General features: G+C 39.8%; 1 protein-coding gene across 6 annotated transcripts in view; it reads right to left on the reverse strand.

Annotated features, from left to right (window-relative positions):
• The window catches only part of ctnnd2a (catenin (cadherin-associated protein), delta 2a), a 789966-nt gene that overhangs the window by 293099 nt on the left and 476826 nt on the right, over positions 1-20041 (reverse strand). For all 6 annotated transcript variants that reach the window (XM_060899742.1, XM_060899744.1, XM_060899741.1 and 3 more), the window contains one exon: positions 484-709. In XM_060899742.1, the coding sequence (XP_060755725.1) occupies positions 484-709 (226 nt within the window). The remainder of the gene's footprint in view (positions 1-483; positions 710-20041) is intronic.

Here is a 20041-nt window from a genome sequence, read left to right on the forward strand (position 1 = left end):
GAATAAGCCGATCGCATCAGAAAATATAAAGCTTGAAATGTGTAAAAGGTTGAATCTTGTTATAATCATCTCATTAGAAATATTAGCTAGATTTGGCAACATATTCAAGATATTTTCACTTGCTAAGATCATTTTTGCAGTGCGTAGGATAAGATAAACAACAGAGAAAGAGCTGGAAAGTTTTCATCAAAAGAGAAGTTCCTACTGTTCAAAGTGCACCAAGCCTGTTTCTTTGTTCCAGGACAAAACCTATAGAAAACTTCCCCAAGCATAAAGACGTCTCACCACAAAACTGACAATCTGCCAACAAGCAGCCACAAGAAGACCGAACTACATCCTTCAGAAAGACATTGTGACCTTCTGGCTCTCCTCTCATCCTGCTGAGACCAGGTCAATACTCCGAGTCGCTACAACTTCAGCACCGCACAGCTCTGGAAGAAAAGCATGACGCAGGAAGTTCGACGGAGGCTGGCGGAGTCTTACCTTGGGTCCTTCTGGATGCTGTCGATGGAGGGCGAGCGGGCCAGGGTCCCCTCAGGAGGGAGGGTGGGGCCTGATTTGCTGTAGGGAGACTCCACAGATGAGCAGTACTGCAGCGTGCGGTACGGCTCCACGTAGCTGGCGTAGCCTCCACGCGGGAACGTTCCGGTGGCATTCTGGCTCGCTGTTCTCTGCAGGGGGACGGAGTCGACACCGGGAGAGGATGGGGCTATGGCAGGAGAGGAGGGACAAAACAGAAAGGTCAGGAGATGCTCACAGATCTGGTGGATTAGGTCTAGAAAAAGGTGTTGGAGGAGATGGAAAAGGACAGACAGGAATCGAGCAGAGAGAATGACAGAAAAGGGCAAGAGGTTACAGAACAGCTCAAAGTATGGATAGGTTTCGGCACAATTCTGGCAAAACAGATCCGACATACAGGATATGAACATGTAAACATCTAACTGCACATGAAAACAGTCTGTATTTTATCAGAGCTTAAAATATTTTTCATCGAGACTGCATCTGTCTTTTTATTAATCGAAGTACTGTATATATAATCTATCACCTATCGCTATTAACCCTGGATGAAGATCATGTGATACCATTTGAATTAAGAACGCACCGATGCATCAAGACAAAATGATGCAGACAAACTGAACATTTTGCGATTCTGACAGCTTTCAGTTTTATTCTTGGGTTTCACGTGACGTCACATCCGCCTCATTAGTCATTCAAAACTTTAGCTGGTGGTCAAAGCGTTTGTATGGAGAAGGTGCATTGCTCGCATGAAAAATGCCTTACGCTTGCGTTGTTTTAGGTTGTTCGAATCGATCAAACTGTAAAACTGATAAAAGTTTCTTCAGGGTTCCCTGTGAACTAATAAAAAAGGGTGAACGAACACAGGATTTCACAAAAAAAGACGTGGAGAAAGGTGGCTTTTGAACCTCTCAGTGAAATCGAAGGGAGCCGAGTCGAAGCGTGCTCGAGTTTGCAGTGATCACTTGGAGAAAGGTTTGTATCCCTCTCAGCTCTGTCCTTAGTGTTTTCTAAGTATTTGCTATGTGTCGTTATTTTACAGTACTTTTTTTAGTCCCGAAGCACTAAAGTCCCCAGCTGTTTCTTTGTAGCCTCACAAAGTCCATATGCATGAAGGTCGCAACAAAATTCTTCCCCAGCCGTACAGCTACAATGCGCCGTGATCACTTCTCCGTCTTGTTGAACTAAGATCCAGGTCTTTAAAGGGGTTTCTGATGATCTTTGTGAATGATTTACCTGAGAGATAAGAGCCAACACAAGTGAGAATCAAGCCAACTGTTGTTTGTTTGCACTTCAACTTCCAGCGCTTCGTTGTAAAGATGCAAACGAAAAGCTTTAAAAAAATACTTAGACAGGCAAAAACAATACAGGATTCATTGGGCAGCGACTTGATACCGAGGTCCTTTACCCAGCCACGTACAAAAAACTTGTAAGCCTCCATACTCTTCCACGCTTTCATCTGTTTTGCGGTGTAGAAGGACGTCTGCAAGACCAGATAGTTGGAGATGTCGGGGAACTCGACTGAAGGGTAGTTTTCCAGATCGTATGACGAATCCTTCTTTCCCAGACTGTAGGGGTCGATTCCATTGCACATAGCGATCTTCTGAATATATCTAAAGCCAGCAGTGGCTTCTAGATTACAAGCGTACTCTGATAAGTTATCGCTAGTTGTTTGCACTACGGCAGCCGTTTTGGTTTGCTCGACCACCAGCTATTTTACCAGAAGTGAAATCGCTAGGAAAAGTCATGTGACTGAAACCCAAGAATAAAATAATGAATAATAAATTTACATTTCAAACGATTCATTTGCAACATTAGTTAAACTTCGCAGCAGATGAACTTTATGAGGTTTTCTCCGGGTGCTCCGGTTTCCTCCCACAGTCCAAAGACATGCGGATTAGTTCAACTGGCTTCTCTAAATCCGTCATAGGTGTGTATGTGAGAGTGTGTGGCTGTCTGTCTCTCGGTGTAGCCCTGCGATGGATTAGCGACCCGTCCAGGGTGAACCTCGCCTCTGGCCCAATGTTAGCTGTGATTGGCTCCAGCTTCCCTGCGACCAGCAAAGGATCAGCAGCGTAGAGAACGAAATGAACAAACTTCAGGATTATGAAAGCAGCAGCGATGTTTAAATGCAAATAATGTTGATACTCCTGCTGTGCTAAATGTGCTAAAAATGTGTATAAATGAATGAACGTACATCGAATACACCATATCACTAATTATTATTTAGTCTTCTGGTTTCTCAGTAACATGACAAGCTGTGTGGTTTTTTTTTTAGTCTTATAAATTCAAAGGAGAGAAACTGAGAGAGGCCGGTGAAGGAACAACTGTTAACCACTGCTATAACATCCACTATATGGCCAAAAGTATGTGCACCCCTAACCATCATACCAATATGTGGTTCTTCCAAGCACAGTACAACAGTTTCCCTTCACTGGAACTCAGAAACCCAAACCTGTTCCACCATGACGATGCTCCTGTACACAAAGCGAGCTCCATGAAGACATGGTGTGTGAAGGTTGGCGTGAAGAACTCGAGTGTCTCTGCACAGATCCCTGACTGAACTCAACTGCACTGAACATCTTTGGGATGAACTGGAACTGGAGCCTCAACCTCCCAACATTGTGACATCAGAACCTGATCTCACTCATGCTCTTTTAGCGGAACGAACACAAATCCACACAGCCACACCCCAAAATCTAGCAGAAAGCCTTCCAGGAAGAGAAGATCAAAGCTTATTTTAACAGGAAAGAGAGGATAAATCTGGAATGAGATGTTCAGCAAGAACATATGATCAGGGTGTACAAACTTTTAGCCATACAGTGGAAGTGAGAATAGGAACTAACTTGTTCCACAACGTTAAACAGATCCAAATAAAACACTGTTTAATCAATAGAGAAATGGTTAGCACTGTCACATCTCTGTGGTATAAGAGGAATAAAACACCTGGGGTGTGCTGCTTGAGGAAAATAATAAACTCCAAGATGGTACTCGGTAACTCTGATTCATCATTGATTATTTTCCTACAACAGCACAGCACATTTGTTTTATTTCGTACATATTTGATCCCCCAGCATGCAGATTCTAACAATAACAGTCAGTATGATACACACTCAGAAGCTAAAAATGGAGTATGACAAAGTGGAATATAAGTATTTCAGTAAACTGGCTTGTCACAGCAGGGTGTGTGTGTGTGTGTGTGTGTGTGTGTGTGTGTGTGATACAGATCAGCTTAAGAAGCACTCACTCATGAGTAATTGCTTGTCAGCAGGAATATAGAGCAGCCCTATTTTTAGGTGCTACCACAGTCTTTCATTTTCTCTTTTTATCTCCTGCTCATCGGTATCACAGATAAATTAGCACTTAACATCAGAGAGAGACGGAGCGACGGAGCGACAGTGTGACAGACGGACTGGAAACAGACTAAAATCTCAGCTAGAAAGGAAATTCATCATCCAAGAACGAGCATCATGGGTCATCCCTATGCATCTTTAGGTCATTTATCATGTTAGGCGATTAAAGACGTACTCTTGAAATGAAACAAGCCTCGGTTTTTTTCTACTTCTTAAAAATCATCAAGGCTTGGGGTTTGTTTCTGCCTTATGGTAATGTCTGGGTTGTACAGACAACCACCGAGATCAAGCTCATAAATCCCAGGGCCGAGACGATCGATAGAAGGAAAGGTCCTCGAGTCTGAGCTTTAACCACAATACAGCACAACACAACAACACACACTGCTCAGAATGAGACACGAACAAAACATCAGACTTAGAAGCGGTGAGGATCTCACATATGTGGGGTGAAGATATGAATTAATCGAGGAACAAGATATGGTGAAAATATAGGGATCTAACTGTCCAGATCTGATAATGTATGTTTTAGATAAGACAAAGCATCAAAGGACACACATAATGGATTTTTTTTTGCACTTAATTATGATAATCATCTCATAAAAGTGTGTTTAATTCATCCAGCTGGGCTCTGTTAACATGTGTGATGTGTGAAGAAATCAAGTGAGATAAGGACACCTAAAGAAAGCAGATTAGTTTCATACTACTACTGCTACTACTACTACTACTAATAATAATAATAATAATAGACAGGACTCATCAGGGCTTACAATATCATTAGGGCAACACAATCAACTAGAAGGCCACTTGGTAGAGTCTATATCTCCACCAAGACACATCATATCAACATCAAAATCAAAACACTTAAACCTGGGAGAATACTAAAGCTGTCCACCAAATTTCACCCAAATCCATTCACTAGTTTTTGAGTTACATTGGGAACGAACAAATAAATCTTGGATCCATATGGATTTGCATCAAAATGTAAACAATTCTTCCTTGGCCCATGGCTCACCTTTTCTCAAAATTACTTCAAAATCCATTCACTAGTTCTTGAGTTAGGTTGGGAAAAACAAAAAAACAAACCAAACAAAAACAAGAAGACAGAGTCATCTATATTCCCCGCCCTATAAACCAAGTTTCAAGATATTATTTGTCACATTTTTCAAGTTCTGCTGCAGGAACCCAACCCTACCCCTTTACATTGACCTCAGCAGCCCATGGCATAATCCCATTGGACCTTTGGTCCAAGTGAGCTCAAAATGAATATTTCTCACATTTCTTAGTATCAAAAGGCACATATACATTACTTAATCAGCACATATACCAACTTTCAGGACCAAACCACTCATAGTTTTCAAGTTCTGCTCCGGAAACAAAACCTACCCCAATGGCCCTTTTCCACTACCCTTTTTCAGCTCACTTCAGCTCGCTTCAGCTCACTTCAGCCCGACACGGCTCGCGTTTCGACTACCAAAGAACAGCACGACTCAGCTCGCTTCAGCCCTGCTTAGCCCCTAAAACTCGCACCGTTTTGGAGTGGGGCTGAAGCGAGCCAAAGCGAGCCGAGTGGGGCTGGGGGCATGAGGAGACACTCCCCTGTGCACTGATTGGTGAGGAGGAGTGTCCTCACATGCCCACACACGCCCCGCGAGCACGCTGGGATCTGTAAACACCGCAAACCTGGAAGAAGAATAATTACGAATTACGAGAATTTCTGAAGCCTTATGCGCCTCGCCTCATCTATACGCTCTTGCCAGTATCTGTTGGCGTTGTCGGTGACAACAAGCCACAGCACCAAGACCAGCAACACTAACGACTCCATGTCCTCCATGTTTATTGTTTACTATCCGGGTCGTGAGACTACCGCTTAAAAGGTCACTGATGTCACTGTTTGCGCTGCTTAACGACATCACGTGACGTCCACCCACTTTCGCTAACTCCACCCAATGTGTCCACCCACTTCCAGCCAGCACGGTTCAGCGCGGTTGTAGTCGAAATGCAACTCCAACAGCCCCGCTCAGCTCGACTCAGCACGGCACGGCTCAGCCGCGTTTGTAGTGGAAAAGCGGCATAAGATGAACCTGAGAGACTAAGTCTGAAATTGTTTCCATGGAAACATGAAAAATTAAAACTTCTCAATGTTCTTAGTATGAAAAGGCACATCTACATCACCTTGTTAACGTGTACACCAAGTTTCAAATCCGTATCATGAATAGTTTTGGATATATGCTGCGGAAACGAACATTGCTCTTAGAAATTAAGTCAAAATCTATTTTCTATGTAAAAATTTGAAAAATACTTTTTTTTCAAAAATCCAAAATAGCAAAAGGCACCAGTTCACATGTTGCTTGATTTATATACAAAGTTTCATGAAGATATCTTCAGTAGTTTTAAAGATACGGCCTGGAAATGAAAACGTGACCGGACGGATGTACAGAACCAGTTTCTATATCCCCTGCCAAACTTCGTTTGGGCAGGGGATAAAAACCATAACCTTCTCCAACAAAGTTGCCAGAGATAATAAGACTCTCATTTACAGTTTATTAATAAACAACTTTTGTAACAAATGAAACACCCCTGAAGCATCATCCTCATCTCATTATCTCTAGCCGCTTTATCCTTCTACAGAGTCGCAGGCAAGCTGGAGCCTATCCCAGCTGACTACGGGCGAAAGGCGGGGTACACCCTGGACAAGTCGCCAGGTCATCACAGGGCTGACACATAGACACAGACAACCATTCACACTCACATTCACACCTACGCTCAATTTAGAGTCACCAGTTAACCTAACCTGCATGTCTTTGGACTGTGGGGGAAACCGGAGCACCCGGAGGAAACCCACGCGGACACGGGGAGAACATGCAAACTCCACACAGAAAGGCCCTCGCCGGCCACGGGGCTCGAACCCGGACCGTCTTGCTGTGAGGCGACAGCACTGACCACCACACCACCGTGCCACCCCAAGCACCATCCTATTACAGGAAAATAATCAACGACGGTTTGGTGTGATGAAGCAGAGTTACTGACCGTGTTTCCGTTAACGTGCTTAATGTGCAATTTGAAAATGCAAACTAAACAAGAGTGCTCTGAGAGCACGATATCCCCCGCTGGCAACTCTGCCATAACTCTGGTAAAATGCGACTGAATTGAATGAAATTGCAATCTGTGTACCAACATATAACAAAGAATCCTGTCAAGTTTTGTGAAATTCCTCCAAAAATTGTGAGAGGAGTTGATTTCAGAAAGTGAGCACCCTTCCCGGGACGGACAGACAGACGGACATCGCCATGACATCATCCCCCTTCGGGTCTTTCAGCCAGCGGGGGATAAAAACTAAAAAACAAGTAACAGAAACATGTAAATTTCTCTCTCAAAAGCATCTCAAATATCATAAAAATGCTTGTATGAAGAGATTTTTTTTGATGATTTGATACAGCAATATTTTGCAAAACTGAAATAGAAACACTAAACATCTTTTTCACATTTAAGTCACATGACATGACATGAAGTGCGAATGGAAATGGTACCTTTCTGAAAAAAAATTAAAAAGAGAGTGCTCTGTCAGAGGAGAAAACCAGCTTTAATCACAGAACCTCACTCAGTTTAAAGACTTTTCCGCAATTGTGTTTTGTTGAAATTTTAAAAAAATAAATATCGCTTGTATTTCGTGCAAAAACTGCAACGGAAACCTGGTTACTGTTAACACGATGTTGATTATTTTCCTATAACAGCACGTCCTGAAGTGTTTTATCCCTCATATTTACAATTTGCATTTATTATAAGTATTACCGAATGAATGATGTCATATTTTTATCCATTCATAGTTTCATTGAATGTTGAAACGAAGGAGTTTAGAAAGAAAGCTGAAAGTAAGCTGAAGGTCAGTATCAGACCGTGGATCATGTGACCCAGTATAATAAAGAACAGACACGTGAAATCAAAGTCAGCTCACTCTCACATTGTGCGAAATCAATCAGATCGGTGTTCGTAGAGTAACAGGCCACGCCTACAGGAAGCAATCCATCTAATTCGAGCATGCATAAAAGAGCACTGGTTCTTTCTGACCTTATTATAAATAAACTCCTGCCTCTTCTGTGATGACCTGGCATTTCCTTGGGATTAGTGACCTTTCAGTGACCTTCATGCACCATTAGACCATCATATCTGAAAAGTTTGCCACAGCACGACCCAATGCAACATACACAATACATACATCAGTCCATAGAATCAACCTCAGTCCTCATCTTAGATGCAAAATTATTTGACCTTATTGTGTAAAATATCTGAATATGTACTAATATGTAAAACTTGTGCTATAAGCATGGGCGCAGATAGAGGGAGGGACGGGGGGGATTCGTCCCACCCAGATTTAAATTCACCTCGTTCGGTCCCCCCCCACTTATAGGGAGGAAAAAACGTCTATGCTGTCTTTCTTTGCATAAGGCAAACCTCACGGAAAAATCAAAAGACTAATTACCATTCAGTTTATTGAGGTGCACAGCAGTACATACATAGTTGCAACTGCGCAGACTGCACAGGTTGCGAGCTCGAGCTTGGTTGCTATGGTTACCCACAACAAGTTTGACAGGCAAATATGGGGGACAGCTCCTCCTAGTTCAGGACCCCAACACGGCATGATGAAGGGTGCCAAAAGGCAGAAAACGATTGCATCGTTTAAAAAAAAAAAAGACTGTAAGTAAACTGTGCCTTACTTTATCATATCACCTTGCAATTTTTTGATAGTCTGTTCAAAGTAATGTCATAGTGAAAGTAAAATCGTACGGAGTGATGCCTTTCTGGTAGCCTCCTTCTTTCGGTGGTAGCCTGTAGATACAGTGCTCAGAAGGCAGTTTTAATGTTTAATCTGGCGTTCCCTGCCATAATTTCAGCGAGCATATTTTTTCATAAGGAAACTTTGCGAAGAGTTGTTGACTGACTGCCGCTCACGCAACACACAGGCATAGTTAGAAAGTCAGGATGCACTGGTTTACACTTTACACACACACGTAGCCCAGCCTCTCGCTATGTTTAACAGTTGGAACTTAGCAGTTTTAAAACTAGTTTTGCAGTTTTGCAATTTCTGTGCGTGGTGATAATGTGTAAACTTTGGATTTCCATAGGCTATGTTAAAATGTTATCATTGTCCTGGCCTGCAGGTAGTTCCTGGTGATGGCAGTGAGGGAGGTGGAATAACATGTATATACACTACCGTTCAAAGTTTGGGGTCACCCAGACAATTTTGTGTTTTCCATGAAAAGTCACACTTTTATTTACCACCATAAGTTGTAAAATGAATAGAAAATATAGTCAAGACATTTTTCTGGCCATTTTGAGCATTTAATCGACCCCACAAATGTGATGCTCCAGAAACTCAATCTGCTCAAAGGAAGGTCAGTTTTATAGCTTCTCTAAAGAGCTCAACTGTTTTCAGCTGTGCTAACATGATTGTACAAGGGTTTTCTAATCATCCATTAGCCTTCTGAGGCAATGAGCAAACACATTGTACCATTAGAACACTGGAGTGAGAGTTGCTGGAAATGGGCCTCTATACACCTATGTAGATATTGCACCAAAAACCAGACATTTGCAGCTAGAATAGTCATTTAGCACATTAGCAATGTATAGAGTGGATTTCTGATTAGTTTAAAGTGATCTTCATTGAAAAGAACAGTGCTTTTCTTTCAAAAATAAGGACATTTCAAAGTGACCCCAAACTTTTGAACGGTAGTGTATATATATATATATATATATATATACACACACGCACACATACATATATACACAAAATGGAATCATTTGCTGACAGCTCAGTCCCCCCCAGTTCAAAAATCCTATCTGCGCCCCTGGCTATAAGGTAAAATAACAGCCAAGAAATGAAAAAAAAAGAAACCGTCCTAAAGTAAAGAACATCAAAATCAGGGGTCCAGTGAGAACCTTTCTAATTCAACGCTCAAACCCAAAGCTTAAATCAAGAAAAATAACACTCTTATCTGCTCCAATGACAAGAAAATTGCTCTTTGTGCGGTCAAGAGGCAGCAGCGTATGTGTTTGTAATCTCTTTAATCTTCCTGACAAGTCAACAGACTCTTATTAATCTCATACAGAGGCGTTTAACCATGCTAGCTTGCTTAGAATATGCAGCGCAGCACAGCGTAGCCAGCTCACAGCAGACAAAGCGGTTTGTTTTGACCCCGTGAGTCCTTCATTAACACCCTTTCTGAGCCATCTCACATTTGCACCGCTCCCTGCAAACGTCTCGTCAGTTTCTGTTGTCGTCGACTTGAAGGTCATTTGCAGATAACCCGCCATTTTCAATTACAGTAAAGTCTCTTAATTGTGCTTTTGGCTCCTAATTGGCCCACTGGGCTACAGATACTGTACAATTCCAGAAATGTCATGAGGAAAAAGACGTGACTGAACTACACCATTTTGTCCGATTAAACTGCAGGAATAATGCCAGACTGCTCTTCTGTTCTCCTTTGATGACTCTGTTAGTCTCGGAGCTATGACATGATGGATGTTCAGAACTCTCATGCGCTTGAGAATCTGAAGATCTCAAATCTTTGCATACGGACATCACTCATACATATGCACAGATCAGAAGGTAAACATTACTCCAAATCCCCAATCTGTCTCATGCTTTGTGCATTTTTTCCAATCTTTTGTCATTCCAAGTCACTGGAACATGCCTGAATATTTTATTTGCTCTGATAATGGGTCACTCATTCAAACAGCTTGACCTTTTAGATATGATTTTTTTTTCCAGATGCCATGACTTTCAGATGCTGCATGCTGATAAGAGATGTAATGCAAGCGTAAACAAAGCAAGTCCGTACTCTGCTGCTTTTTCACAATATTTCTCCGGCAAGCTATCACGCCAAAGGAATTTCAACAAAGGAAATGGTTCCTTCAGTATCAGAAAATCAATAGATCATCTTCTTGTAGTTATTTCTCTAAAAGAGGGACCGTTCTACAGAAAAGTACAATAGATCTGTAGTTATGTTATGATTGGGTTGAATTAGATTGGTCACCTGGCTTACTTTGCAATCAAATACTATACCACAGTGTTGTTGAATTCTGGATTCTGATTGGCCAAAAGGTTTGAAGAGAAACAATTTGATAACAGGAACAAGCCAAATATTGATCAGCTTTGTTAATGCCAATCAGAATCCAGAATGAGACTGGTGCAACTGTGTCACTGTATTAATTCACTTATGGAGACTTAAGACCGAATGAGAAAACCTTATAAGAGGATCTGGATCACAGATATCTCTGGAGAAGGGCACTGTCATGACCTTGATCTCCTGCTTCACGTCTTGGCTCCTGTGGCCACAGTCAATATTTTTCTTCACCTTATTTTTCTTCATATAACGATTCACCAAGTTCACAGTTCAATTCAATTTTTATTACCCAATAAATAAATAAACAGTTATTTTCCTGTTCTTGATCAACTAAAATATTCCTTTTGTTCAGTTAAAAAAAAACTTTTCATTTCATTTTCATAATCACCAAAAAAATTATTTACCCACATTTTTAAAATATAATAGCCTATCACATAATTCATTTTATTAAAAATGAAAAGCACTGGCAGCACGGTGGTGTAGTGGTTAGCGCTGTCGCCTCACAGCAAGAAGGTCTGGGTTCGAGCCCTGTGGCCGGCGAGGGCTTTCTGTGTGGAGTTTGCATGTTCTCCGCGTGGGTTTCCTCCGGGTGCTCTGGTTTCCCCCACAGTCCAAAGACATGCAGGTTAGGTTAACTGGTGGCTCTAAATTGACCGTAGGTGTGAATGTGAGTGTGAATGGTTGTCTGTGTCTATGTGTCAGCCCTGTGATGACCTGGCGACTTGTCCAGGGTGTACCCCGCCTTTCGCCCGTAGTCAGCTGGGATAGGCTCCAGCTTGCCTGCGACCCTGTAGAATAGGATAAAGCGGCTAGAGATAATGAGATGAGATGAGATGAAAAGCATTGATAACACATATTCCTTTTCTGAATAAACGTTTATGATTGTTTGTTCTGCCTCCATTTGCTTCTCTTTTCTTTATCTCTCAGCAGTCTGTAAAAACAGAGCTCCGATTTCTTGTTACATCTATTTGTACACAATCACACAGCAGCGTTTTCACATTTTAGATGTTTTTGTGTTTTCACGGCATCAGAGCTGCGCGACTTCCGCCTACAGTGAAGTCACATGTATTCCCACTATTGTATGTCATTGCACCATCTATTGTCTAAACATCACAACTACAGCGAGGAAAAACTAACAGATTACACAACCTGATAATAATCATTTTTTATTCTGTCGATTTGAACAGTCATTAATTTGCATTGTGATTTATCACCGCATGATATATCATTACATGCTGAAGTATTGTTCATCTAAAGTCTGATGGAATGATGCTATGTCTATAGCTGCTATAATGTAAGTGAGAACTTGTTTCATGGACGTTAAAAGGCGTTATAAGTACAAATTGATTTAAAAAAATATGATGGCTAGTGAAAAGCTGCTGGAGTATAAGAGGAATAAAACACTTTGGGATTTTTGCTGTTATCGGAAAATAATCAACTTCAGGATGTTAAAAGTAACTTGCTAATATCAAAATTTTATATGTTTATAAAACCGCTCTGAACAAAACACAGGCATAGAATCTCATCTCATTATCTCTAGCCGCTTTATCCTTCTACAGAGTCGCAGGCAAGCTGGAGCCTATCCCAGCTGACTACGGGCGAAAGGCGGGGTACACCCTGGACAAGTCGCCAGGTCATCACAGGGCTGACACATAGACACAGACAACCATTCACACTCACATTCACACCTACGCTCAATTTAGAGTCACCAGTTAACCTAACCTGCATGTCTTTGGACTGTGGGGGAAACCGGAGTACCCGGAGGAAACCCACGCAGACAACATGCAAACTCCGGACAGAAAGGCCCTCGTCGGCCACGGGGCTCGAACCCGGACCTTCTTGCTGTGAGGCGACAGCGTGAACCACTACACCACCGTGCCGCCCAGGCATAGAATCATGAAACTTTATTTAAAAAAAAAAAAAAGCTCTGCGTATGATGGTTAAATTAGGTAGTTTTTGATATAAATGATCTCCATGAAGTATATACTATATGATGTATTAATGATATAATATATAGTTTCATGAATCAAACAAATGCAAACACATCAGTCATTTCCAGCAACCAAAATCACACAACTTTAAAAAATAAAGATCAGTCAAACTCTGGAGGAAATCGACATTACAAACATGGCACATGTCTGGTTTTTACTGTACGCTTGCACATGAGATGATTTATAGTAAAAAACCTGCTCTCAGAAAAAGATTCTAAAATCCCTCATAATGCCGGAGAAGTAATAGGATCACTAACTTGATTCTGGTATGTTCTTTATGGTGTGGACTTTCAGCGCTGCACTTTTACGAGGCGGTTTTTCATTCTACCTGACATGCTCTGATCCTCATTCGCTTGAATATTTCAGAGAAGCACATTTTCTTTAATACGACTGGAAACAAAACTGGTATGAAAGCGTAATGGCACATTACGCATATGAATAGATGTTAACATTTCTTCAGTTTTGAGTTTATCTCAGAAGGTCATCGCTTTGCACTGGTAACCAAACAAAAACTCTGTCATTCATGACCCAACACTGACCTTGCAATGCAAAAAAAAAAACCTCACAGGAAATCATGTCTTGACAGATATTTGGCATGCTCCTCGTTGCCATTTATGCCATTTCCAATCTTGTACAGAACTGAATGAGACACTCCGAGGTGAAACCTGCTGAATAATGTATTACAACTCAGCTCTGTCAGAATATTATGCTAACGTTATATGTTATATGTTAATCAGCCTGCCATTGCTTCAGCAAACTCTCTACGCTTTGACTCAATTTCACTACAGGGATTCTCCGAAAAGTTAAATCCAGCAAGATTACCTTACATGAAAACATGTCCACGCATTTTCCCATGCAGTTTTGAATGCTAAGCATTAGCAAAAGACCCTGTCATGTTTTTAGCCAGGAGTTTGATTCAGCTCTCGGTGGATTTGACTGCTTTGCTTTTAGCTGGAGCCAGACTTGTAATTCATGTAAGAGTTGCAACCAGGAGCCTCTCATTGGGCACTTTCCTGCTGATCCTCACAAATTACCCATTTTCGCGGTATGAGTAATTAGCACCATTTTGAAAGATCAGCATGAAGACGAGACAGGATGTCTTCATAACAAATGTGTTTGCATTAAAAACTACACAGTGAGGCGTTTCCTTGAGTAAAAGCTAAGATTTTAGGAAACAGAACACCAGAAGGTGTTTTTTTTTGTTTAGTTTTGTTTTTAGAGAGGTTCCTAAAACATTTAAGGATTTAAAGAGATCCTGGCAACCCTACATTCAAGCTTTCAAAATTTAAAAATTACAGAGGATGCTATGGTCTAAAGGTTGGTGACGCAGCTTTGGGACTAAAAGGTCACTGGTTTGATTCCCTGGACCAGCAGAAATGGCTGAAGTGTCCCGAAGCAAGGCACCTAACTTCCAACTGCTCCCCAGGCTGTAAAATCCCAACAATTGGCTTGAATGATTCCTCCAACCAATCATAAGGCGCATGTGGTCTGAGGTTTCTTCAGTTTCCCACTTAAAGCTCTAGTTCCTATCTGCAATTACTGTGGAACAGAAAAGTTCCCTTGGCCCTAAAAAGTTTCCACAGGAAATTTAGCACCTGGAAAGGTTTCTACTGGAATGTTTCCACCAATATAACCAGGACCAACCGGGATTTCCCCTTTATTTTGTGAGTGCACAAAGAGGATGTCGACATGGACAACATGAACCTAGGAACTTTTTGAGGAATATTGCACACCTTTGCACTGCAGGAACCAGGACTAATTGGCACAGGAGATCGTGTAATGGAATTGTTTTCTGTTTCCAGTAGAGAGTTTTGGCTGCCGCTTCTCACTGGAGCTTTTTGTTTTTTCTTTTTTTCCTTTTTTTTCTTTTTTGTATTTGTGTAGTTTGATGTTTGTTTTTTGTTTGAGTGTTTTGTCCGCTGGTAGTGGTGTAGCTCCGGACCCAGTTTTGGTGTCGGTTCCTTTCAGGCCTTGGTGCGCTGTGGGTAACTCCTGTGCTCTTCGCTATGGACTGCAGTGAGCTTGTTGCTCTTTTTAACATAGGGGTTGTCCAGCGCTCCGTGCAGCGGTGCTTTTGTGCTTGGTGCAGTGTTCTGAGCGATATTGCCTGGTGGTGTTGCAGTGGCTGTGCAGGTGGTTTGGGACATACCAGCGCTCTGCATGGCGGTGCTTCTGTGCTCACTTTGTGGATCCATGGTGTGACGTTCCGAGCGATGTTGTCTGGCATCATTGCAACGGCTGCGCAGGCGGTGTGGGATTTATCTTCGTGCACCTGGTGGGACTGTGGTAGGTATGCCATTGGAATTACATCCTGACCCTCTCTTGATGGAATCTTCTTTTTTTCTTTTTCTTAATTGTAAAGCGACCTTGGGTGTGAGAAAGGCACTATATAAATTCTTATTCTTATTGTTGTTGGACCTCCATACAACTGCAACTGTACTTACAACATGAAGGTTGAACATCAAACTAAACTCATCCCTGGTTCTTTCAGTGGAATCTCAGGAACCATTTGGAGCTATGAACTATAGCACAGGAACTAAAATTAGCCCTGGTTTCAGTTATGGTAATGAGTCTAAAGTTCCTGAAAGGATTCTGAAAAGATGTGTTTGGAAAAGTTTGGGCTGATTTTCTGATTGAAACTCCACAGTTTCTCCTCTAGCTTCAAGGACCATTTTAGACTCTTAAACCAAACTCCAGGTCTTTTTCTTATGAAGCAGCTCTTCAAATTCCTATGTGATTCTGTGGCTTTGAGTGTGTTATTTAACATTTAGAACAGTTTCAGGGAGAGAGAGAGAGAGAGAGAGAGAGAGAGAGAGAGAGATGGAATTGGCTTAATAGGTTTATGCAAATCAGCCTCCCTTTGAAATGAGTTATGTCTCATATTAGTCATCTTTGATGAAAAAAAGGAAAACACTCAAGTTTGTACCTCCCTCTCTCTCTCATTCTCTCTCTCTCTGGAAATTGTGAGTGTTTGAATAAGAGACTGGAGAGAACATCATCAAGACGGAACGTCCTCCAGGGTCAGGTTAATCCCTCTTTTATTTTCAAAACGAGACTTTTCCAGAACGTTCTCAGCAGCTTGGCTGCCATCGTGCCTCTCAGCACACAGCAAAGCTGAACTGACTGACATTTCAGAAAAAAGTACAAGTTCTTCCATGATGATACTGGGGAAGGACCAGAACCTCACATAAGGAAAGTTGTTCTATAGTTCAGCATGGTTCCGAGCTTTAACACAGACCTGTCATTAATCTGCAAAGGAACCAAGTGCGATAAATTACACTGGAATGAACAAGCCACTTTAATGACCTTTCTGGAGCATGGAGTAATGTGCACACACACACACACACACACACACACACACAAACACAGACTGGGTCCTGTAATGAAGGACTGCATCTTAAAAAAAAAAAAAACACAGTGATGCATGGTTCTTCGGTCTGCAAGCACTAAACACACACGCATACCCCCCCCCCCACACACACACACACACTATATACATATCAAATCTTTCTCAAAATAGCAGTTTGCATACTAAGGACTCAAGTCTTTATATATGATATGGATGTTTCCAGAAACAGCATTTGAGGAAATTTCAGCATTGTGGGAAAGCTCCGTGAACTCAGAGTCACTTAACACACAAGTTAAAGTCTCAGAGCTCGCCAGATTTTTTTCTTCAGTCGAGCAGATCTCTAGAGTATTTCTTTTCTTGAGTAGAAGTCTCTGAGACTGTTTTTAGCCTTCAATTTTTACCACCACAAACAAAATATATTTAAAAAAAATCAGGGATAGAAAATACAAAGCGCAGAAGCAAACAGCAAAAAGAATTTAGCATTAGGAGTTAACATTAGTTACAAAGTTAGCAGTAGAAAAATTAATTTAGCATTAGAAGTTAACATTAGTTACAAAGTTAGCATTAAAAATTATTTACAATGAGAAGTTAACATTAGTAACAAAGTTAGCACTAGAAAAATGAATTTAGGATTAGAAGGTCACATTAGTAACAATGTTAGCACTAAAAATGAATTTAAAATTAGAAGGTAGTATTAGTAACAAAGTTAACATGAGAAAAATTAATTTAGCATTAAAAGGCCACATTAGTAACAAAGCTAGCACTAAAAAATAAATTAAGCATTAGAAGGTAACATTAGTTACAAAGTTAGCACTAAAAAAATATTTACAATGAGAAGTTAACATTCGTAACAAAGTTAGCACTAGAAAAATGAACTTAGCATTAGAAGGTCACATTAGTAACAAAGTTAGAACTAAAAATGAATTTAACATTAGAAGGCCACATTAGTAAGAAAGTTAGCACTAAAAATGAATTTAACATTAGAAGGCCACATTAGTAACAAAGGTAGCACTAAAAATGAATTTAACATTAGAAGGTAACATTAGTAACAAAGTTAGCACTAAAAATGAATTTAACATTAGAAGGCCACATTAGTAACAAAGTTAGCACTAAAAAAATATTTACAATGAGAAGTTAAAATTCGCAACAAAGTTAGCACTAGAAAAATTAATTTAGCATTAGAAGGCCACATTAGTAACAAAGTTAGCACTAAAAATGAATTTAGCATTAGAATGTCACATTAGTAACAAAGTTAGCACTAAAAATTAATTTAACATTAGAAGGTAGTATTAGTAACAAAGTTAGCATGAGAAAAATGAATTTAGCATTAGAAGGCCACATTAGTAACAAAGTTAGCACTAAAAAATGAATTTAGCATTAGAAGGTAACATTAGTTACAAAGTTAGCACTAAAAATATTTACAATGAGAAGTTAACATTCGTAACAAAGTTAGCACTAAAAAGATGAATTTAGCATTAGAAGGTCACATTAGTAACAAAGTTAGCACTAGAAAAATGAATTTAGCATTAGAAGGCCACATTAGTAACAAAGTTAGCACTAAAAAATAAATTTAGCATTCGAAGGTAACATTAGTTACAAAGTTAGCACTAAAAAATATTTACAATGAGAAGTTAACATTAGGAACAAAGTTAGCACTAGAAAGATGAATTTAGCATTAGAAGGTAACATTAGTAACAAAGTTAGCACTAGAAAAATGAATTTAGCATTAGAAGGCCACATTAGTAACAAAGTTAGCACTAAAAATTAAAGTTAGCATTCGAAGGTAACATTAGTTACAAAGTTAGCACTAAAAAATATTTACAATGAGAAGTTAACATTAGGAACAAAGTTTGCACTAAAAATGAATTTAGCATTAGAAGGCCACATTAGTAACAAAGTTTGCACTAAAAATGGATGTAACATTAGAAGGTCACATTAGTAACAAAGTTCATCTCAAGCTGCTTTATCCTTCTACAGGGTCGCAGGCAAGCTGGAGCCTATCCCAGCTGACTACGGGCGAAAGGCGGGGTACACCCTGGACAAGTTGCCAGGTCATCACAGGGCTGACACATAGACACAGACAACCATTCACACCTACAGTCAATTTAGAGTCACCAGTTAACCTAACCTGCATGTCTTTGGACTGTGGGGGAAACCGGAGCACCCGGAGGAAACCCACGTGGACACGGGGAGAACATGCAAACTCCACACAGAAAGGCCCTCGCCGGCCCCGGGGCTCGAACCCAGGACCTTCTTGCTGTGAGGCGACAGCGCTAACCACTACACCACCGTGCCGCCCAGTAACAAAGTTAGCACTAAAAATGAATTTAGCATTAGAAGGTCACATTAGTAACAAAGTTAGCACTAAAAATGAATTTAGCATTAGAAGGTCACATTAGTAACAAAGTTAGCACTAAAAATGAATTTAGCATTAGAAGGTCACATTAGTAACAAAGTTAGCACTAAAATGAATTTAGCATTAGAAGGTTACATTAGTAACAAAGTTAGCACTAAAAATGAATTTAGCATTAAAAGGCCACATTAGTAACAAAGTTAGCACTAAAAAATAAATTAAGCATTAGAAGGTAACATTAGTTACAAAGTTAGCACTAAAAAAAATTTACAATGAGAAGTTAACATTCGTAACAAAGTTAGCACTAGAAAAATGAACTTAGCATTAGAAGGTCACATTAGTAACAAAGTTAACACTAGAAAAATTAATTTATAATTTAGCATTAGAAGGCTACATTAGTAACAAAGTTAGCACTAAAAATTAATTTAATATTAGAAGGCCACATTAGTAACAAAGTTAGCACTAAAAATTAATTTAACATTAGAAGGCAACATTAGTAACAAAGTTAGCACTAAAAAATAAATTTAGCATTCGAAGATAACATTAGTTACAAAGTTAGCACTAGAAAAATGAATTTAGCATTAGAAGGTCACATTAGTAACAAAGTTAGCACTAAAAATTAATTTAACATTAGAAGGTAGTATTAGTAACAAAGTTAGCACGAGAAAAATGAATTTAGCATTAGAAGGCCACATTAGTAACAAAGTTAGCACTAAAAAATGAATTTAGCATTAGAAGGTAACATTAGTTACAAAGTTAGCACTAAAAAATATTTACAATGAGAAGTTAACATTCGTAACAAAGTTAGCACTAGAAAGATGAATTTAGCATTGGAAGGTAACATTAGTAACAAAGTTAGCACTAGAAAAATGAATTTAGCATTAGAAGGCCACATTAGTAACAAAGTTAGCACTAAAAATTAAATTTAGCATTCGAAGGTAACATTAGTTACAAAGTTAGCACTAAAAAATATTTACAATGAGAAGTTAACATTAGGAACAAAGTTTGCACTAAAAATGAATTTAGCATTAGAAGGTCACATTAGTAACAAAGTTTGCACTAAAAATGGATGTAACATTAGAAGGTCACATTAGCAACAAAGTTAGCACTAAAAATGAATTTAGCATTAGAAGGTCACATTAGTAACAAAGTTAGCACTAGAAAAATGAATTAGCTAACAGGTTATTTCAGTTGCTTGACTATGTTGATAATCATGTAATTATATAATTAAAAAGAATCTAATTGAGCTCATTTAACACCTTTAAAGTTGAAATCGGAGTAATTGTTTGTTTTTTTTTAAATATGGTTTACTGATATGGAATCAATTTTGTGCCAAAATGTTCATACAATACTTTTGA

Source organism: Neoarius graeffei, chromosome 19 (genome assembly GCF_027579695.1).
Source record: "Neoarius graeffei isolate fNeoGra1 chromosome 19, fNeoGra1.pri, whole genome shotgun sequence".
In the NCBI taxonomy this organism is placed as follows: Eukaryota; Metazoa; Chordata; class Actinopteri; order Siluriformes; family Ariidae; genus Neoarius; species Neoarius graeffei.